Source organism: Notolepis coatsorum (assembly GCF_963971535.1).
Source record: "Notolepis coatsorum genome assembly, chromosome: 18".
Taxonomy (NCBI): domain Eukaryota; kingdom Metazoa; phylum Chordata; class Actinopteri; order Aulopiformes; family Paralepididae; genus Notolepis; species Notolepis coatsorum.
The window spans coordinates 51,574,028-51,597,528 of NC_140182.1; the positions used below are offsets into that span (position 1 = coordinate 51,574,028).

Genomic DNA, 23,501 nt, shown 5'->3' on the forward strand with positions numbered 1-23,501 from the left:
AAAAATAGACTTGTTAAACATTTGCCTCCATGCCGTTTTGTCTGCAAAATTGTGGTGTTTTGTATCAAATATCACAAACGGATAGAGATACGGTCAACATGGTGCTTTATTGTTGTATTAGAAGACAAAGAGATCAATGTAGAGAAAAAAGCAGTCTTAAGCCAGAGGCAGAATGATAGCGAAACCACAACTGCAAAAGCACTCAGCGAGACGTTGAAAACAGCGAAGGGGAAACGCCCTCTTATCAGCCTAAACACGATTGTCATATTTTATTGATTTAAATTGTGCTTGCTGAAAATACAAAAAAGACCTTTTGTTTTAAATTAGTCACAATCAATTCACACAATTATACTGTAGTATACTTACCAGTACAAGATAAGGCAACTTTGGAACACCTTATGAACACTATAACATTGGTAGAAAATTCTGCACAGCAAAGAAAAGCACCCGACTATAATACAGATAAAAACAGATCAGCTATACTGTATTATAAAGCCATGGTATACTACAATGTAGCGCGTGACAGTAATGATGTTCTTTTTGGTACAGTGTCAGGAACCAGTCGGGGGGGTGGGGGGGGGATACATCATTTATGGAGATAGGCATCAAGCCATAGGTCCCCTGAGTTTTTCAGTGACCTGGAACAGACGAGAGAGAGATGTACAGTACATTAGTGGAGAACCGGCATCAGCATCCAGCCACTGCATCTGTTTCTGTAATCAACTTCCATCAGCCATATACGGTATATTCTCTACTTTTGAAAGGATGGACATCTTATCTTTCATTTAAGCTTAATGACATCTCTGCGACATGAGCACAGACATCATGGAGCTCTTTGAAAATGACCTTGCCCTTCACCATGCCTGTTTTAGCTCAGGTCTTGCCCAAACCACTCCGTTCTTTCTGGGTTTATTGTGACCTCTAGGAATGCCACAGGTAAATAACTCCATGCTTTCGGGATCATAATGCTTGGAAGCAGATATAAGAGGACTATGTAGTCACATATTATGGAGGTGTTTGGGGGAATTTAAATATATGAATATAGTTTCACCAATTTTCATTTACAAGCTGTGACTGTCACAAATCACACATTTATAGCTCCAATGATATAACATTACTCACGGTCCTTATAAAACTAAGGACTAACTAAATGTTTTACATTTTGCCTTATCATTCACACATAGAGGCAGTTGGTTTCCTAAAGGTCAGTGTACAAGAATAATGAAAAATAGACTTGTGCCGAGTGCCGTTGTCTGCGGCTGACGGCAAAAGATATCTATTGACCTCTCCCGGTGAGTAACGCATCACTTGTGGTTTACCATACATTTTTCAAACATTCAGTTTGATTTGAGGGTCATATCATTTGGCCTATCAGTCTAAATAATAGGATATATATTGACATTGTCAGTAGGATATCCCAAAAACTACACATTTCAAATGTCACCATGCGGGTTAAGTGATCATTATATGATATTCTGTACCCGCAAAAAACTAAAACAAAAGGCTGGCTGCCACAAAACAGTCACATCTAGAGACCTTAAAACCTACTCTAGCGAGGCCTTTAACCTAGAACTGAAGAGCCTGGACTGGTCAGATGAACTCAATGGTACACTGGTTGAAGAAACATGGCTTGGTTTCAAAACCAAATTCTCAACAATACTAAACGACATGGCCCCCCTAAGAACCACCAGGGTAAAAAATCGCGCTGAGCCGTGGATGCACTCCGAAATACTGGCCGCTATGAAAACCAGAGACAAAAAATGCTCTGAGTTTCGTAAAAGTCAGTCAAAGCTTACTAAAAGCACGAGCAGTGAACTCCAAGCCCACGTGACTGAACTCAAACTAGAAAGAAACAGACTAAGAAACGACGTAAACTCCATGATCAAAACTGCAAAAAAGAATTTCATCAATGACAAAACTGAGGAAAACAAAAACAAACCACGTGAACTTTGGAAATTACTCAATAATCAACTAGGATGCAGTAAAAAACTTAAAACCAGATTCTCAAACATAAACATAAAAACGGACAACACGCTCATCACAGACAAGCTGGATGTAGCCAATTACTTAAACATTTTCTTCACAAACATAGCCACAACACTGGTAAACAAACTACCCTCCCACTCAGGGCTTTATGGGGTAGAACACATAGTAGCTTACTACAAAAACCTAGGGGTCCGCAAGGACGACTTCAAGCTGGAAATGGTAACAACAGATGAGGTACTCAATAAACTGAGCGCCCTCCAACCTAACAAGGCCACTGGCCATGACAACATCCCCTCCAAATTCCTCAGAGACTCAGCAGCCGCCATCACCCCAATCATCACACACATAATAAACCTCTCCATAAAACAGGGACACGTCCCCAAGGACTTCAAAATTGCGAGGGTGACCCCTCTGCACAAAAAGGGCAGCAAATTAGACCCAGGCAACTACCGCCCTGTTTCTATTCTCACCTCCATCTCGAAAGTCATGGAAAAAATAGTCTACGAACAGGTCGAAAAGTACCTAGCGGAAAAAAATCTAATCTACGAATTCCAATCTGGCTTCAGAACATCCCACTCCACTGACACATGCCTTCTCTATTTGAATGACCACATCAAACAAGAGGTGGACGCAGGCAAATACTGCGGCATGGTCATGCTGGACCTACAAAAGGCCTTTGACACGGTCAATCACTCCATTCTGATTGACAAGCTAAAAGCAATTGGTTTTGAGTCTATCAGTGAGCTGGATGCAATCCTACCTTGAGGGGAGGGAACAGATGGTGGAGGTAAACGGTACCCTATCCCCCCCTCTCACAGTGAGCTGTGGTGTTCCACAAGGAAGCATACTAGGACCGCTACTGTTCCTAATTTATGCAAATGACATGTCGTCAGCTTGTGACTGCAACTTGTTCCTGTTTGCGGACGACTCAGCCCTGCTGGTCTCTGACAAGAACAAGTTACAGGTTGAAAAAACCCTCAGCTCGGAACTAGGCAGAATCTGCATATGGCTCGCTGATAACAAACTATCATTACACATGGGCAAAACAGAGTCCATTCTCTTCGGTTCAAATAACAAACTCAGCAAGACCGACGGCTTCTCAGTTACAGTGGGTGACAATATTGTCACAAGGAAAGATGAAATTACCTACCTGGGTTCCATCCTAGAGGCTAATCTCTCCTGTGACAAAATGGCATCCAATGTAATAAAAAAAGTCAACCAACGAACTCGATTCTTGTACCGGATCTCCTCTCTGGTAAACAAGAATACCCTGAAGACTCTGGCAGGAGCACTCATTCAGGGGTACTACGACTATGCTTGCACCTCATGGTACCAAAGCACCTCAAAGGCGCTAAAAACAAAATTACAAACATCTCAAAACAAACTGGTCAGACTACTGCTTGACCTTACTCCTAGAACCCACCTCACCCCTGCCCACTTTGACAACCTAGGATGGCTTAGAGTAGATGACAGAGTACAGCAACTTGCAATGGGCCTGGTCTACAAGATACACTACACGACCAAGGTACCCATGTACATGGCAAAATACTTCCCAAAGGTCAGTGAATACCACGATCACAACACCAGAGGGAGCTCCACAAATCATGTTAAACCCAGATTCGGCTCAAATAAGGGACTAAACACGTTTCGCAATTATGCCACATCAATGTGGAACGCCCTACCCAAAGCTGTAAAGGAATGTGGATCACTACCCACTTTCAAAACCTCTCTCAAGAGACACCTACGGGAGACTGCAATTCAACACTGGCCCCTGTAAATATCCTAACCCAACCCCCTCCAATGTACAGTAATTTACCTAGTATGGTTTTGTCAATAGTCCAATGTACAATTTTGTTTGTTTGTACAGAGTCTCCCCCCCCTCAATGTACAGTTTTGCTTGTTTATACAGTGTGCCCCCCCCCCCCCCCCCAACCACCTCCAATGTAAATTACCCAGTATGGTTGTCAATATCCCAGTGTACCCAACCCCCCCCCACCCAACCTCCTCCAATGTACAGTTTCTACGTCAAATGTATATACTCCCTTTTCTTGACTCCTTCTGTATCACAAACAGTACTGTATTTGCAAATCTGGTATGTCATAAATGTATAGATGTAGCAGTACTGACTATCTGTATGTCATGTATGTCATATATGTCCTGATGAATTGAAAATGGGGGACCCTGGTGGAAACAAGACGAAAGTCTTTCTCTGGTCTGCATCCCCTTAACAATTGTGTGTATTGAGCTGTACTGTATTGTACCCATTCTGCAATCTGTTAATAAAGTTTTCAATCAATCAATCAATCAATCAATCAATCAATCAATCAATCAAAAACCGGACAAGCCTTTGACGAGTAACTAAAGTGATAATGTTTAATTGTGGTGTCTGCTGGTTACGAGCAGTACTGCCTCAATGCCTCCATTACTGAACTCCATCTGTGTGCTTGCTTTTTTTTGCATACATTCTTTCGGCAGAACTCTTGGTTTCTTGGTTGTCAAAGTGGCTGTCTGTATTGTTTTCCATTGTTGCAGAAAATACTCTGTGTGCAAATAAACAATCACACTCTGCATACTGGTACGTCTGGTATCACGAGAAGGCTGACCAGGCTGGTCGCACCAGACCATTTGAGGATATAGCAGCGGTCAGGGTGAATCCATAATCCCAGTATCCCTGTTACTATACAATAGTTATATAATGATTATTATATATTATATTATTTTGGTAACAAACGAATGCATTTTAGATAGCTATATTCTGTTTACTACAAGCGTATAACACCATATTACATAATTTTCATTGCACACTCATACTGTATATGCATCTATTCCAGCTCTCTAAGTGACTACTAGTGCTGTGCCTCCTCCCCCACCACCATCAAAGGTTCCCCTCCTGGGAACAGGCCTACATAATGAATCATGTGTCACAAAGTATTTCTCCAGCGGTTGCTCTTTGATCAGAGCACTCTGTAACGCTACTTCCCGAGCTCACCTGACCACGTCGATGATGCCTCTCTGTAACGTCTTCACTTGGTATGAGATGCCGTGTTTCTCACACACTGCCCGGACCAGCGGCGCCACCAGGTGGTAGTTGTGACGCGGCATTGTGGGAAAAAGACTTTGGAAAGAGAGAGAGAGAGAGTGTGAAGGGGCAAAAAAAAAGCAGAGGGCAACTGTAAGCCTTAATAACTATCTGCGTTGCAATTAACGCTAGTCTTGACCTCGTCTCGTTTCTACTCACTGGTGTTCGATCTGGAAGTTGAGGTGCCCACTGAACCAGTCGTTGAAGCGCGACTGCTCGATGTTACAAGTGGCGTTTAGCTGAGAGGATGAAAAGGAGCGCTACAGTGAGATCAATGCACCACAGAGTTCCCAGCTGTCAGTCGGATCGATAAACAAGGTATCGAAATGAACCACATGAGTCCACACACAACAACACACAACGACACACAACAACACAGCGGGAGCAGTTTTATATTGGGGCCCCCTGGGGTCCACTGAGGAAAACAAAGGATCTGTGTGCAAATCTGTACTCTCGGTTTAGAGATCTGTGGGCATGGATTCATAATCCGAGGCCATGGTTTACAAACCGAGAGTACATATTTACACATGGGTCTTTTTATTTTCCATCTCAGCCCCCCAGCTGTGTAAACCTGCTGTGTGTTGTTGGGTGTGGACTTTGTTAATTTTGATGCCTTGCTTATCGACCCGCTTGACAGGTGCTATAGATAAAATCGTTATGTAGAGAAATAATAATAAAAAAAATACAAATAATAATAATACATCCACAAAGCTTTTTGAAAGGTGCAGAATAAAAGTATTGCTGAATGAACTGAAATTAAATTAATGTTGTTGTTTACATTATGCATGCATGTATCTCCTCCCTACTTCCTATTTCCCCATGTGGAACACACCTGTTTGGATAAATGACATGCTGGTGCTCTAGTGCAACACCTAGTGGCTGAATGTTATCTATAGCACCTTTAACAGTGTGCAGACTATTACTTTTGATGCTGATCCTTCGTTAGTCGTGCACCTCGTTACCAGAATGGATGTCCGTGCTTTGTTTTCTAAATATATTGAGAAACAAGGTATACCTGCATGTTCAGCCAGTCGTGGTGCCTTTCATGCTCTATTTCCATTGGCAGGTGGTTCATCTGGGTCACCCATACAAACCAGTGGCTTTCAAGAAACCTGCACGGATCAGGATGATATCATTCAATGGTAAATGGTGCATTTATATAGCACTTTTATCCAAAGTGCTTTACAATTTTTGTTCCTCACATTCACCCATTCACTCACACATTCACACACCGATGGCGGAGGCAACCATGCAAGGTGCCAACCTGCACATCGGGAGCAATTAGGGGTTAAGTGTCTTGCTCAAGGACACATCGACATGCTGCCCGGGAGGAGCGGGAATCAAACCGGGAACCTTCCAACTACCAGGCCTCCTCCTGAGCCACTGTCGCCCCATTACCTAAACAATATGCAATAATATAGTCATAATGGTATATAATCAATAATATAGTCATAATGGTATATAATCAGTAATATAGTCATAATGGTATATAATCACGTTTGCTTTTGTATTTTGGCCCCCTCAGAGTCAATTAGTCGATTGATCAGTTAATTTGGTTTTAGTCTACCAAGACTTTGTTAAGGGGACACTTCACCAAAGAACAATGCTGATTTATTTTGCACATCACACACATCCAAAAACCTTACATAGTTTTGCACACATTCATTTACTTTGACAGTTATTGAGAGTAAATGAGTTTGAAACTAACAGTGATGTCATCAGGGACATTGAATCCCTGTGTTGTGTTAAATACAGCTAAATTAGCGGTCAGGTGGCGTAGCGGAGATTGTGCTCGTCACCAATGCAAGAGGCTGCGGTCTCGACTCCCGGAGAGTCAGCATTGCCTTGGCTTGGGCTGATCGCTATACTAACTCGTTTGGCTTAGTGGGAGGGAAGCCGTGGGTGGGTCCTGGGCGTTGTGGACAGCGACCCCTACAGTTAGGTCAGGGCGCCTGCACAGCGAGGGTAGGATCAGGAGAGAGGTAGTGCGACCTTCCACATGTTACACTCTCCCGGTGAGAATCTGCGCTGCCGGCTGGCTGCACATGTGTCGGAGGAAAACATGTGACAGTCTCCGGCCTCCCGGACCAACAGTAGGGGGGGGGGGGGGGGGGGGGGGGTGCGCAACAACCAGGAAGGGGGTTGGGAATTGGCATAACGACTAACAGTGGGATGGGAGAAAAATCGGAAAAAAGGAGGGGGAAAAAGATAATAATAAAAAAATAATAATACAGCTAAATTAAATGAGAACAGTCCCTATAAGACAAGGTATTGCTATTTTTCCCATCTACATCATTTGATGGTGCTGTAATTAACACAACACAAGGAGTCCTCGATGACATCATTGGTGGCCATATTCAAACTCATTTACTCTCAATAACTGTCAAACTAAATTAATGTGTGCAAAACAGTTTAGAGTTTTTGGATGTGTGTGAGATTATTAAAAATATCTGCATTGTGTTTTGGTGAAGTGCCCCTTTTATCGATTAGTCGAGGCTCATGCTTTTGTCCATGCTGAAGAGTTACTTCCTGCAGAAATGATAAGCACGGTGAGCACTGGCTTTAGGTCCTTCTGCATTATTGCATGTGGGGAAACAGATTTGTTGACGAAATCAACTAATCGATTGGTCGACAAAGTCCCACGACTGTTAATCAACTAAGAGCTTCTTTGGTTGAGAACAGTGAGATTTTGCTCTCATTTATAGATAATTTACCTGACGAAGCTGATGAGCGCCACTGAGCCAAAGATGCCGTAGAAGGGGACATAACAGATTAAGTAGCGAAGGTAGAAGGACATGGACCATGCCAGATCCTTTTAAAGAAACAAATGGCAGGTTTCATTGTGAAAGCAAACAGCAAGTCTACACTTGATAATCATTACATCATAATGATCATTATGTAAGAGAGAATATGTTCATGTTAGATGCATTTCTGCTGTAACGTTACAGAAACTGGCGTCTCACCACCCAGTCCCGGCGTGAGAACATGGTACGTAGTATCTGGACATGGAAGTATACTGGAATAAGCAGTGGTGGTCCAACTGAAAGGACAGATAGAAATGAAAAGTGTTATTACAGGATTAGACTGGAATAATGCACTCAGTAGAGTACAGACCTCTGCCAAGGCTTGACTAGAGTCATGAATATTTACAGCCAATGTTCTGACTGTACGACTAACGGATTGAGAGATACACTCATTTGAGAATGAAATGTTCTGCCTAATGGGGGAGCTATCGGAAAGGTCTTGGGGTCACCAAAATCAATAAATGTCTTCCTCTTGGGGTCATGAATGTACATAGAAAATGTTATCGCAATCCGGTGTAGGTACAGGATGTGGTCGGCTGGCAGATCAATCCGGTGTAGGTACAGGATGTGGTCGGCTGGCAGATCAATCCGGTGTAGGTACAGGATGTGGTCGGCTGGCAGATCAATCCGGTGTAGGTACAGGATGTGGTCGGCTGGCAGATCAATCCGGTGTAGGTACAGGATGTGGTCGGCTGGCAGATCAATCCGGTGTAGGTACAGGATGTGGTCGGCTAGCAGATCAGGTTCGGGGGCCTAGATGAGTAATAATGATGCACTTCCATATGTGATTTGAATGTGCATAAAGCCAATGATCGTACAGCTAATGATCTTTGGTACAGTGCGATAAATATCTGACGTCTTGACGCTATTGCTGTTAGGCACGCATGCGTGATTGATGCACTTCCTTATATATGGATTTGAATGCGCATGCATGTGTAACAGCGATAGCGTCAAAACATCAGATGTTTACCACGCTGTATGGAAGATTATTATTATTATTATTATAGGCTGTACGTGGCTTCACGGCGATAGCGTCAAATCTGTCATCAAGTGACTGAACTAGCTGACGTGAAATGGTGGAACGAATGGTTGCTAATGTTAGCTAGCGTGCTAACGTGATAAATGAATTGGCTTGGCTGGCGCTTGGCTGGCAAAACTTCTCCATTTAAGCTTAAATTAAGCCAGCTTGACACAGCTACAGATTTTTTTTAATTATTATTTACATGAAACAAGACAACACATTAATCACAATCACAATACACAGAACTTCACAGGAAAATAACAAAAACAATAATAATACAGAAATAACAATTTATAAATTATAAAGACAAAAAGAAAAGAAAACAGAGTTCAACCTTTTTAAATTTTAAATTCAAGGGGTACTATCTAATAAAAGACCAAATAGTGAAGAAATAGCTAAATAGCTGCCCCCCAATAAAATCCCCAGTTAAATTCAAGACATCACAAAAGACAAGACAGACAAGCCATTTCCTCCTCCCCCTCCCACGAGACCGCCGGACTCCCCCGAACATGCACCCCAACCCCGCTCAGCCGCACACGGCGGTCCTGACCTTCTCAGCTGCTGCGAACCACAGGTCAATCCCAGCCTGCCCCACCCCAATCACCCGCGCCGTGGATATCTCAAGATAAATCACATCCAACAGTGTTAGGGACCAGTTAATCACTGTGAGCTTCTCAGGCTCCTTCCACCTCAATGCTATTAGCTTCTTCGCTGCTGTGACGCCCGCTAGGACAACCCTTTTCAGTTGTACGGACGCGGGTAGTGTTGTTATATCGTTCAGGAGTAGCGTAACAGCTGTGAATGGGATAGTTAAGCCACACAGATCTGAAAGTTTGTCCGTTATTGACCTCCAGAAGCGGGCCACTGGTGGGCAATCCCAATACATATGCATATAAGTGCCAGTGGCCTTTTGAGAGCACAAAGTGCACCGAGAGTCGGTTATCAGTCCCATAGCAAATAGCTTCCTAGGTGTAAGATAGGTCCTATGAATATAATTAAAATTAATTTGCTGGTGATTGGGGTTGCGGGAAGACAATGCCACATTTGCCCAAACATCATCCCAGTCAAACTCGGGGTCCAACTCCGGGATATCCACACGCCAGATTGTATCCAATGATACATTTTTATATGTGGATTGAATTAAGAGCGTATAAAAGTCTGAGACAAACCCTCTGGAGGTCGTCCTGTCCACTATGAGCCTGAGGAAGGGGTGTGGGTGCAAAGCTTGAGCCCACGGCACGCCATGCGCCACACAGCTACAGATTTGACACTATCGCTGTGAATCCATGTACAGCCAATGATCTTTGCTACAGCGCCATAAACATCTGACATTTTGGCGCTATCGCTGTTAGGCACTGCATGTGCATTCATATCACATATATATAAGGAAGTGCATCATTATTACTCATCTAGGACGCCGACCTGATCTGCCAGCTGACTATATCCTGTACCTACACCGGCCATTACTTTTAGAGATATCTTGTTCACAGTTTGACCTGATGGTGGTGCTAAAGGAGAGAAAAATAAATAAATAACGCACCTCCGTTCCTTGGTGCTGAGCCAAACTGTAAAAACAGTAGTACATGAAACAAAGCGGGGCTTGCAACTAACTTTTGATGCTCCAAGGTGTTTTAATTGTGACAAAAAATGGCAATATACTAAACACCTTGGAGCATCAAAAGTGAGTTGCGAGCCCCGCTTTGTTTCAGGTGCTAAAGGAGAGGTCATGGAGTCATCAAAATCAGTAGGTGTCTTCCTCTAGGGCAGGGACGTGCACAGGACTTTAGAGGGGCAGGTGCTCAAAGGCTGAAAAGGGCACTACACTTGTGTGTATATATTAACCGAGCGTGCGTAGCGCGCGATCGCGATTTTTAAGGGGCCTTTTCGGGCGGGGGCCCCCTTTTTATGCTTTTTGGGGGGTTTTGGTGATCAAATATTGAATATTGAACTAATATTGAGCAGTGCAGGAGCTCACTTATCCTTGAAAGACACTTTTATCACTGACTTAAAAGGCCCATACATCTCCATAAATGTTCAGGGGGGAGGGAATAAGTGCTTACCCTACAGACCCCAAGAAGTGCTGTATATTCTGTATTGTTTAATATAAATGCATTTTTTATTCCAACCCTGATTTGTATTTGAGATTCCCAAATCCCATCGGACTTGACTTCTTCGTGTCCCTCAATGAGTGTAATACCAGCATTCAACTGTATGCGCCACAGCGGTTTCTATCATCATCATCATCACCACCCACGCTATGCATAAAAATATATAGGTCCGCGGAGAGGCACGGTGAGGAGGCAGTGCAAACTGCAATGGAATATGGGGCATCTCTCTCTCTTTACCTAATATTTTTATTCTATCCTGACATTTTTCAGTTGGAAGGGCAGTCTATATGCGGTAAAAAATAAATAAATAAAATAAATAATTCAAAAAGGGCACTTTTTTTATGAGGCTCAAAAAGGCAGGTGCTCAAGCACCCCTTGGCCTCTATGTGTGCACGTGCCTGCTCTAGGGGTCATGCATGTTCACAGTAGATTTTCTGACTGTATGGTCCAATAGCATAAAACTGCAGTGCCGCAGCCCCATACATAGGAGGGGCCTGTACTGTGCGTTGGGGGCCTGTACGGTGCGTTGGGGGCCTGTACTGTGCGGTGCACTACTGCGCATGCGAGAAACAAAGTAAAGTAATTCTAATCTAGTCTAAGGGTTAATTTTAGGCCCTCATCCAGAAGAGTTTTTTTTTTTTTTAAACTTTGACCAGTCACCTGGTTCTTTTAGCGTTTATCGCTTTTTCTTCGCATTCATACTTGGTCAAGTTCGATCGACAGAAGCAGGCTGAAAGGGTTCAGATGGGGGGGAAAGACACTCTGGGAAAGGCACGGCTGCCGTCCGGGATTCGAACGCGCTCAGCCCCAGATCCGCGCGAGCGCGGTTGTCCACGGCGCTGAAATAGCACTTGCGGTACGTGGTGAGCTACTGGAGCTCCCCTTCCAGAAGAGGTTTAAGCTTAGAGTAACAGTCAGGGCTGGTAATCCAATTGATATTCAGTTTAAGACAAAGATATTTGTATATATTCTAGTATATAGACAATTGGTTGCATTGAATGCTTTATTTGGTTACTCCTAATCCAATTTATATTCAGTTTAAGACAAACATATTTTGGACATTAGGTCCTATTTTCTGTATGTTACTTTATGTTCTGTATGTTACTTTATGTTTCTAGTGTCCTATATTATATGTTACTTTGTTTCTCGCATGCGCAGTAGTGCACCGCACAGTACAGGCCCCCAACGCACAGTACAGGCCCCTCCTATGTATGGGGCTGCGGCACTGCAGTTTTACCCTACTCGTATGGTCAGGAAATTTGCTCATTTAAAAAATGTGGAAGGTTATGGGGTCGCCAAAATCAATCATGTTTTCTAAGGTTTTGGGGTCATGAATGTGCATAGCCAACTATATGGCATTCCGGCTATTACTTTTTGTGAACAGACACACAGACACACACACACACACACACACACACACACACACACACACACACACACACACACACACACACACACACACACACACACACACACACACACACACACACACACACACACACACACACACACACACACACACACACACACACACACACACACACACACACACACACACACACACACACACACACACACACAAACATAACCTCCTTGGCGGAGGTTATAATAACTATTTGAAAAAAGTGATAAATACTGATATAAAATGGCTGCTATCATGAAAATAAAACATAGTATTAATTCTACTATCCTAATGGCTATCCTAAGATATTTCACATACAGTATGTAATCATCTGTACTTCTTTGGAAATATTGAGCGATGAACATCATATTATAATTTCTACCGCTATATATTCCTGGTATGAAACCCTTGATTTATCCCCATAAAATGATGATCATTATTATAATTTATTTTATTTTAATAAAACTGAAAAGAAATATGGAAAACCTACCCAGGAAAAAATATTGGTGTTGGTGATGATAGGGCATGAAGTTAATCTTTTTGATCCCATACTGCAAGAGAGGGAAACAGGGTCAGATGAAGAGCTGCTGAAAGATTTATTGCTACAGTATACGGCACATGATTACCCACACGACTGCAGGCGAAAGTGGCCCACATCTGATGCTAATATGTGACTCAGATCAGATTTTCACAATTGCATGGAATCTGGTCTGTTCAATTCTGATTTGGGCCACTTTCATATGCATACATGTCTGATTTCTTTGCAATGCGACCTCAGTCTGAACAGTGATGTTGGAATTCATGCAACATTTACGCCACTCATGCAACATTCATTACAATTCTGCGCTGGCGGGAGTCACTCTGTGAATACAAACATGGAAGACAGCTGTGATGGAGGTGGTCAGTGGAGGGACAGTGAGGAGCTGTGATGGAGGTGGTCAGTGGAGGGACAGTGAGGAGCTGTGATGGAGGTGGTCAGTGGAGGGACAGTGAGGAGCTGTGATGGAGGTGGTCAGTGGAGGGACAGTGAGGAGCTGTGATGGAGGTGGTCAGTGGAGGGACAGTGAGGAGCTGTGATGGAGGTGGTCAGTGGAGGGACAGTGAGGAGCTGTGATGGAGGTGGTCAGTGGAGGGACAGTGAGGAGCTGTGATGGAGGTGGTCAGTGGAGGGACAGTGAGGAGCTGTGATGGAGGTGGTCAGTGGAGGGACAGTGAGGAGCTGTGATGGAGGTGGTCAGTGGAGGGACTGTGAGGAGCTGTGATGGAGGTGGTCAGTGGAGGCTGGAGGGACAGTGAGGAGCTGTGATGGAGGTGGTCAGTGGAGGGACAGTGAGGAGCTGTGATGGAGGTGGTCAGTGGAGGCCAGAGAGACAGTGAGGAGCTGTGATGGAGGTGGTCAGTGGAGGGACAGTGAGGTGTTACATATTATTTGGGGTGATACTTCTGTACAAGCAAAACTTAATTTGCGCATGCAGGTCAGTTCAGGAGCATAACCAGTTCATACTGGAATCTGATATTGGCCACATTTTTTAAAGGATGTGAACAGCCAAACAAAATAAATCTGAGCTGATCTGATCTGAACACATCGCAGTGTGAACGCAGCCACAGCGCTACACTTGCCTCCACTGGCTGAGAGTCTCCCACCACAAAGACGTGCAGCATGTTGACGTCGGGGTCCTTGCTGAAGACGTTGGGCTTGGCGTGGTGCTGGAAGTGCCGATGGTTCCACCAGTTGGCAGAGGCACCCTATTAACAACACACTTTTACCTGCGGTACACCACTCCAGAGAAATAACATGAAACGTGATAAGAGATATATCATCTAATCAACGATTAAATCAAGTATATTCATTCCAAATACCTTTAGATGACCAATGACAAACTTGTGCAATATGTGATTCCATCTAGACTTTTTGAAGACAGACAGGTGACCAAAGTCATGCTGCAACCATCCGGCCTGGGTCTAGAGACGGAGTAGAGGAAGAAGAGAAAATCTATGATAATGTGGTAGAAAATACTATATGTATTGTCCTGAATGATATGCATCTAACCAAAGACGTGTGTCATGTTGAATTAAATATGAAACCAAGAAGTTATATCATAATATGATCAAATATAAAGATAGCACTAAAGGAAAGCTTAATTAAATAAGTTAAAAGATAAGATTATATGTGAAATTTCCTTTTTCCACGGTCCATTTGATTTGACAAAAGAGTGTGTTGAAAAATGTATTAATTAATTAATAATGTCCGTTGTGATGCACTATGTAGCCTAGTACACCAACACTGCAAATGACAGTGGATAAATAAATAAATAAGAACTAAAGCTAATCGCGTGGAAATAGACTGCATTAATATTCCATAACAAGTCTTGTGTGCGCCAGTATGGCCTACGTGTCTAATGAATGAACAGTAGGCATATATTATTCTAGTTACTTGTTTCATTAGGATTTACTATATATATGCTCTGCCCTACGTACAGTATAAGTACAGAAGTAACTAGAATAATAGCCTACTGTTCATTCATTAGACACGTAGGCCATACTGGCGCATACAAGACTCTGGCGGCCTTAATATGTGTACAGTACTGTACACATATTAAGGCCGCCAGAGTCTGGCGTACCATGAGCGGACTGCATGGTTGACTACGGTCTACGGGGCGGGCAGCGCAGTGTGTCTTTGCTGCTCTCCTAATGAAACAAGTCATTAATGGAATAATAAGCCTATACTGCGTTCATTCATTACGCGGGTAGGCTATACAGTAGGGGAGAACGGGGATAGTTGTCACACTTTTTACTCTAGTGTGAATTGCTCATCATCAAAACATCTTTCAATAGTCATTCCTACATTAAATTGAAGCTTAAGATGTTGGCTTGAAATGTGTATCCCTCTCATTTTCCAACCTATTGTAACAAAGAGTTAATCACCTATCAAAGACACTCTGACACATTGTGACAACCAACCCCATCATGGGGATGGTTGTCACACACTATGGGGTTGGTTGTCACCATGTGTTTTAATGGGAAAAATCTTAAAAAGAAGACAAGAAGGCAGAACTAAATTTGAAAGTTTAATTGCATTGACAAGTTGACAAATACATAACTGAATGCATCTTAACATGAACATAAACAGGAAACACATCTTTAGGCCATCCTATATAACAAAATAAGAACACAATAAATCGGCCTAACAATAATAGCTTACACAACATGTGACAATCAACCCCAAAGAAAATGTGATGACCAACCCCAACTGGAATGTCTTGATAGCATCAAGGCTAACAGCCATCTAACAACTAGTTAGCTAGCTAACAACAATCTAAACTATAGCTATCCCTTCACACTTTTTAAGGGTAATAATTGTTTCATTATAAACCAATTGTGTAAAAGCCTAGAAGAAAAATACTGAGGAGCGGAATATTTACAAATGGACATGAAAAACACAAAACGTCCTCTCACCTCTAATTCAGCTGTTTCACTCCAAAGATAACAATGTAGGTGAACTCTGACCCAAATTCTGGACATTTAAATACCAAAATATGGGAGACAGGACCCTCTGGTGGTGAAATATAATGAATGTGACAACCTATCCGTGTGACAACATCCCCCGTTCTCCCCTACTGCACGCGCGTGTGTGTGTGCGCATGCGCTGCGGCAGGTGTACCACAAGCTGTACTATATATGATGACAATACATTAATCTAATCTAATTTTGATGGGTCGCAAAGCGCTTCTGCATCCATTTTCACACGGCTGCATCATTAGTTGCCTTATAAGGAGCTCTGGAGGCGTTGTTTTGTATGCAAATGACCTGAACGGGGACGCGTGTTTGCGTTTCAGACTGGTGTCGTTCCCCAACTCAGATATCACAGCTGTGACCGTTTGAGACACTTAAGACATATTCCCCGCACGTTGGGGACTCAGAGTGAACTTGTCATTGATTCTGTCTCAGTCGGTTCCAAGATAAGTCTTCCAAGAGAACTCTTTGGAAAATATTCAGGAATGAGACCCATTGCTGGTAGCAAGGGCCTGTCAGGGGATTGGAACAAAATGTAGGGATGTGGGGTGCCATATTGGCTAAAGCAGCGATGTTTAGTAGTTCGTAGTTCTAATAATAATTTTCCGGTTGACATGTTGCATTGTGCCCTGGGTGACGAGACGGTGTCAGAGGATAATGGACAAACACATGATGCATGATACAAAGTGAACGATGATGAACGGAACCAGGAAGGGGGTTGGGAATTGGCATAACGACTAACAGTGGGATGGGAGAAAAATCGGAAAAAGAAGGAGGGGGGAAAAAAGATAATAAAAAAATAAATAAAAAAGACTTCATGTATCCTTAATCCCTAGGCTAATGAGGCACTAATGGCGCTTTTCCACTGCATGGTACCTACTCTACTCTACTCTACTCTACTCTACTCTACTCTACTCTACTCTACTCTACTCTACTCTACCTGGTATTTTCGGTTTTCCATTACCAAAGTACCTGGCGAGCCAAGCGAGTAGAACTGGTACCACAAAAGTCACGTGAAAAACTGCAGACCACTGATTGGTCAGAAGAGAGACGCGTCACTCGTTGGAGAGTCCGAACGAAAACAGAAAGCCGCCATCTTGAATGGCTCGCGTAGGATGTTATTATATGTTTGCAGCAGGAAACGAGTGCAATAAACAAAAAAGGACACAGTCACTGTGTATTCTGCCTCATTTATTGATTAAACAAAACCGACATCAACACAATTTGCCACCGAGCGGAGAGTTTAGTCTCGCAAAAAGATCGCTGACTTAAGGCTTAAGCTTGTTGTTAGGTGGTTAGGTGCTAATGTTGTGCTAGCGTTTTAGCATGGCTATCGTACATAGCGTGATCAATATAACTCGCTATTGATTGTTTGTATGAGTAACGTTAATGCTAGTAGAATAGACACAACGTGGGGTAATCACCATCCATTTTAAACCGGTTATTACCTAATGCTAACGTTAGCAAATAGACTGGTAACGTTACAGCTTTGTTGTTAGCCTAATGCTAACGTTAACGTTAGCATAGACAGCCTAGCTAACGTTAACGCTTGTAGAATAGACACAATGAGAGGTAACGTTAGCGTTAGCAGAATAGACACAACGAGAGTCTCGTTAATGTTGTTATTGATTGATTGAAAACTGTGTTTTACTCTGGCTTGCGCCAAGCCCTCGCGGACATAGCTATGCTGGAGCTCTCACAGAGCTATGGTCCGGAGCTCTCACAGAGCTATGGAGCTCTCAGCTGTACACCAGCAGCCCCGCCTCCCCACACGGAGACAAACTGAGTACTTTATTTTAGTACCTGCAGTGGAAAAGGAACGAAGTACCAGGTACCTAAAGCGAGTAGAGTAGAGTAGAGTAGAGTAGAGTAGGTACCATGCAGTGGAAAAGCGCCATAAGATGTTAGTAAAAAAAAGAAAACGTATGCCAATGACAGGAAGTAACGGTATATATGTGTGTGTGTGTGTGTGTGTGTGTGTGTGTGTGTGTGTGTGTGTGTGTGTGTGTGTGTGTGTGTGTGTGTGTGTGTGTGTGTGTGTGTGTGTGTGTGTGTGTGTGTATGTGCGTGCGTGCGTGCATGCGCGTGTGTGTGTGTGCACTGTGCACGAGTGCACATCTAGGGGCGGGGTGTAGATTTGATCTCCCTGATGTTGACTCCTTAGCCACAGCCTTGGGTTGTGGACGAGTGTTTCATAACGGCCGTTGTGTGGGCCGGTGCGTGGGCCGGTTTTAGGGCTGGTGCGTGGGCTGGTGCGTCTGAATGAATGTCCCGGGCTGAATTTGTGTCCCAGTCTGCCCCTGTATATGTAGCCAACTCCGGGCACCTCTCTGCAGTAAGCAGTGTGACTTTTATGGTGATGCTGTAGCTGTCATGAGGGTGGAAGGGTGCCAGACTATTGTTGATGAGTTGTTATGAAGAGCTGGCTAGTGGCTACAATCCAGGAACAAATATACAATGGTAAACCACCATCCATATCTTCCTCATTCCTGGTTGTGTCTGTGTGAAATCTCTCCCCAATCAGGTTAAAATGTTCTCGAGGTCATGTCCTACAAAGTATCCTCTCTATACTAACAGTCTGCCCCATTGTTCTGACCAGGATTATTACATTCCTTTTGGCCTCCTTGCTGAGTCTGACGTGGACGAGAAACCCATCTATAGGCCTAGTTATCAAATTCTTGGTTTGCAATGGTTTTGCACCTTGTGGGTAAATAAAACCCCAGTTTTCATCTACAACTCCTGTTTCATCATTGTCTCACTGCTTGGTCCCTAACAAGGAAAAATGGGCATTCTAAACACTCTGTGCAAGGCCTCTATTATTAAATTGTTCTTGCTGTCCAAATGTAATCATTTCAGTGTCCTCTAAAACTTTCTAATTTACTGAAAATGCACCAAAATGAGTTGAAATTTGGTAAATTCCAGTAAATATTGCAATTCCGAAACTCTTGAGTATCATAAATGGATTCAGCATCCCGAATAACCCCCAAAACCACTCCAACATGGTTGAAATTGATCAAGTAGTTTCCGAGATTTGTCCATTTAGGTGATTATGCAAATGTGTGCTAATTATGCAAATAAAAAAAGTTGCCCAACATGTACAACTTAGCATCCGGCAGTTTCTAAGTGCTGGTGACCCATACTATCCATATCTATCATAAAAGTTTGGTGGTTCCAAAATTTCCGGGTTCATTGTGTTGGCAAATAGACTATAGTGTTCCCTGTACTGTAAAATAATCACAGTACAGGTATCACATAAGGAAGTATACATATCACATCATATATCATAGCATATAATTGACTAGTGATGGCAAAAGCCATCAAATGGAGGATATATGGTAGTTCATCAGTGTGATTAGAATCCATTATCAACTCGGAAAGATAATGATGGTGACCGTGTTACAGTACCTGAGCAATAGCCAGCATGGCAGAGCACAGCAGTGTCATGGTCCAGCTAGGCCCCCAGGCCCAGAGAAGTAGCCAGGCCAGGGCCTCCAGTAGCAGGATGTGCCCCAGGTGGAGGCAGAAGAACAGGGGTTGAGCTCGGAACAGGTTCTCCCTCTCTACATGAACGCGCAAAGAGTGGAAGTCCTGCACGACTGCTGACTGAGAGGGAGGGAGGATGAGAAGGAACAGACCGATGAATGGGTGCAGATAGCGGATGATTAAGAGATTGAAATCAACCCCGTCATCCTTATTCCATTATTTGTCGTCCATCAAGTGTGGATAAATAGAGTTGTGTAAAACAAAAAAAACAAAAAAAAAAAGAGAGAATCGGGGAAGCATTACAAGAGGTGAAGTACATTAGGGAGGAAGGAAACAGGAGTATCAGAAAACAAACATGTGTCAGGACACTGTAAGACTCATGAATAACAAAACAGACTCAACTGACTGACTTACTTACTCACCGCGGTTCTTTCCTACATTACACTTACAGTAGTGTGGCGATCCATCTCAGTATGCAATCAATGAGCCTATACAGTGACACGGTGGACACCAGGCCTTATTACAGGGATGTAATCAAGGACCAAGCTCACGTTTTTATCCCGGTCCTGACTGGGCTCGGTCCCTGCCAGCTCCCCGATCAGTAAGGGCTTCAGAAACTTTCTCACAAACTTTGGATCCGGATGAAAAGCAGCGAATGCCTCCTAGAACACAGAAACAATCATTTCATGATGACAAGTCATGCTGCCGCTTGCGTTAGTGCATGGCGTATATATTCTCAGTCCACGCTCACTTTTTCTCTCTCTTACACATGCACATAGATTTATATGTACTAGTTTTTATATTGATTTGCATTCAGACAATTGGCTGAGGGATCTCTATCTAGAGTCCAGTTGACCTACTGTATCTCAGACCCTGCCTGATGATGTCACGTGGGGGAGAACAGACCTCTAGTGAACTGCAGACGTCCTCAACTATTTTCAGCTGCAGTAAATCCAGACCCAAGGAAAGTTGATTAAATAGTGGAAGAAATAGTGTTTGCAGTTCATGAGAGATTTCCTCTCCGCCTCTTTCTCGTGGGGAGGGGGGCGAGACACGTGCCCTCTGTCTCAAGACACAGGACACGTTGATGAGGGAAAGTTTTTGACAAAAAATATTTAATCCTTTCAAATGCTTTGAGTGAAATTTACAGGTTTGTTAATGTGTGTAAATATTGTTAGAGCAAACTTGTATTTAACAAAGTGATAAATACATGGTTTCATGAATCTCGTGTCACACTGGTTAATAATATCCTATACTGCTGTCTATAATTTATTTTTAAGATTCCCCCCAACATAGATAAAGGGAACTGAGGGGTTGTCAGACTTCTCTGCTCCAACCATACTGCAAAAGTGGCCTAGTGGTCAGAGAAGTGGACTTGAGACCGGAATGACACCTGTTTAATCCCCACGGACCAGCCGAAAAAATCTGGGCGGGGAAGTGAATGAATAACTATCTCCCGTCCCTCAGTACCAACCGTTGAAGTGCCCTTGAGCAAGGCACTTAACCCCCAACTCCCCCGCTGGAGTTGCTCAGTGGTCAACAGTGTCATACTGTGGTTGTACTGGGCAGCTCCTAGTAGTCAAGGGTGTCAGACTGTGGTTGTACTGGGCAGCTCCTAGTGGTCAACAGTGTCAGACTGTAGTTGTACTGGGCAGCTCCTAGTAGTCAACAGTGTCAGACTGTAGTTGTACTGGGCAGCTCCTAGTAGTCAACAGTGTCAGACTGTGGTTGTACTGGGCAGCTCCTAGTAGTCAACAGTGTCAGACTGTGGTTGTACTGGGCAGCTCCTAGTAGTCAACAGTGTCAGACTGTGGTTGTACTGGGCAGCTCCTAGTAGTCAACAGTGTCAGACTGTAGTTGTACTGGACAGCCAACAGTGTCAGACTGTGGTTGTACTGGGCAGCTCCTAGTGGTCAACAGTGTCAGACTGTGGTTGTACTGGGCAGCTCCTAGTGGTCAACAGTGTCAGACTGTAGGCTCCCAGGTGTGAATGTATTTAACTATGTGAATGTCAAGCAGGGCATGGCTGAAAAAGAGCATTGGTGATCAGCACATTCTTTTTTTATATAGGAAAGGAAACCTCAAATGACTCAAGTAATTGAATTGCTATGACAGCTAGTTATCTTCTAGTTATAAAGGTTTGTTGAAACATAATACTAGACTTATCATATTAGACTTAGATGATGTTCTGTATTTTCTCTCTATGAGCTCATTTATAACCACACTGGCAGACTCCTGTATGATTTTGGTCTTACTTTTTAAATACAACATGATAGGTGCTAGAAATGTTCAGTTAGGACCTATCGGACAATCAATGGTCCACTCGACTCGACTGTTTATATTAAATGTAAAGATCATTGATCAAAGTGAGATCGATGTCATAAATGATTAATAACCTACTATGAACAACATATAATGATGATGATGATGATGATGATGATGATGATGATGATGATGATGATGATGATGATGATGATGATGATGATGATGATAAAATAATAGTTACCGTAGCATCCTCCCCAGCGTAGTGGCTGATTACTCGAATCCCACCTGGGTGCCTCTTAGCCCACTGGGTGACGTTGTACACCTTGCGATCGATGACGAGCCACTGGTCGTTCCTATGGCAGTGCCTCTGTATCTCTTCCCAGGTGTACTCGTCGCCGCCTCGCCCACTGCTTGGGGCTCCCGGCTCCGTCACCTGGCCTCCGCCGCCCATCTTCGCAGACACTAGCGCCCTGACCCCGGCCTGGCTCGACCTGTACGCTGAGGACCAGTCAACTGCAAGGCAGGGTTGATGAGGTCAGGTTTAACACCTATGTGTCGAAATGGTGTGCGGTTTACTCACGGTTAACGGAGGGAAGAATGTCCCCGCCGGCAGTCACAAATGTTCAGAGTTTAGAAGGGGCAGTAGAAGAAGCACGGTGCTTTTTAAAGAATTACAGGCTGTTGCTCTCGGTGGCCTACTTTTTAACGACACAGTTGATTGTAACACTAGAGTAAGACAAAGCATCACAATGTCTTCACAAATAATTGATGGTGAAAAACGAGAACCACTATTATTAAGACAGGGTCCTTTTTTGACAAATGTCTCGTATAATGAATCTATAAAGTAGCCTACACCGCCTATGCATAAATCTCATTGACACAATTATTTAAATTGTCAGTAAGTATAACCTACTATAAACGATTAATTCGGCTGTTTGCACGAACAGACTATTCATTTGTATAGCAATGCCTATTATTGAACACTTAAGTACTTAATGTGAATAATATGGTTGTGAAACGGACCTAAGCCTAAGCAGCCCATTAAATAACGGTTATCGCAAATGACAGGGGAAGGCTGGCCTTCCTACATTAGGCGTGTATATACAGTATGAAGAAAAATAGGATACTTACATTCAGATGTGTGTCCCTCTTTCAATCACATTAGCACAAGTGCGCAATTTCTTTCCACGTTTCATGAATATCCATGTCATTAACATCAAATCATTCCTTTCACTCTTTCCTAATATGTTCACTGACTCAGTCATCCACTCATCACTATAAATTCCAAGCCGATCATTCGAGGGTCTCTGGGCCAATCCGCGTATATCCTGGTACACTGGCATATTTGCAATTGGCTCAAACAGCCCCATCCGAATATTTCGCGTGCGCGTACCCGTGCACCCAGACATAGACGGAGTTTGAGAGATTTGGCTGGTATGGAACGAATGTACAGACTGTCCCTTGTGAAACTTGCGAGCGATGTTTGACTCCTAACTTACACGTGTATTTATGATTATTGTATTTGTATAGGTGTCGAACTACATTCAATAAATAATTCGGCTGATCAACAGGCACGTATACGTGTTTAGCCTATGGTCTTATTTATTTATTTATTATTAACACCCATTGACTCGTATCTGAAATTAAGTAGCTTATAATGCAACAGGTCTATATTTTATATTCGTGGCACTGGCACAACCTTCAATACACATGGCTGACTGTAAAAACAACATTTATTGAGAAAATATTCTATACACCAGTAGATGGTGCAAATATACACCAGTTGTTGGTGCATGTGTAAGTCAATTTCCACATAACCTTCCTTGCATGATAATTTCCT

The 23,501-nt window shown here is 43.2% G+C and overlaps 1 protein-coding gene across 1 annotated transcript; it reads right to left on the minus strand.

The window, feature by feature from the left end:
- Positions 1–119: 119 nt before the first annotated feature.
- On the minus strand, positions 120–22,924 carry fads2 (fatty acid desaturase 2). The gene is made up of 13 exons (XM_084334818.1): positions 22,793–22,924; positions 21,903–22,174; positions 19,948–20,058; positions 19,319–19,516; positions 14,261–14,362; positions 14,021–14,146; positions 12,891–12,951; positions 8,029–8,105; positions 7,780–7,877; positions 6,081–6,177; positions 5,225–5,304; positions 4,976–5,101; positions 120–638 (listed from the first exon to the last, which is right to left on the minus strand). Exons 2-13 carry the CDS (start codon positions 22,110–22,112, stop codon positions 587–589), a joined length of 1,338 nt encoding a protein of 445 aa, XP_084190944.1. The 5' UTR covers positions 22,113–22,174; positions 22,793–22,924; the 3' UTR covers positions 120–586.
- Positions 22,925–23,501: the final 577 nt, after the last annotated feature.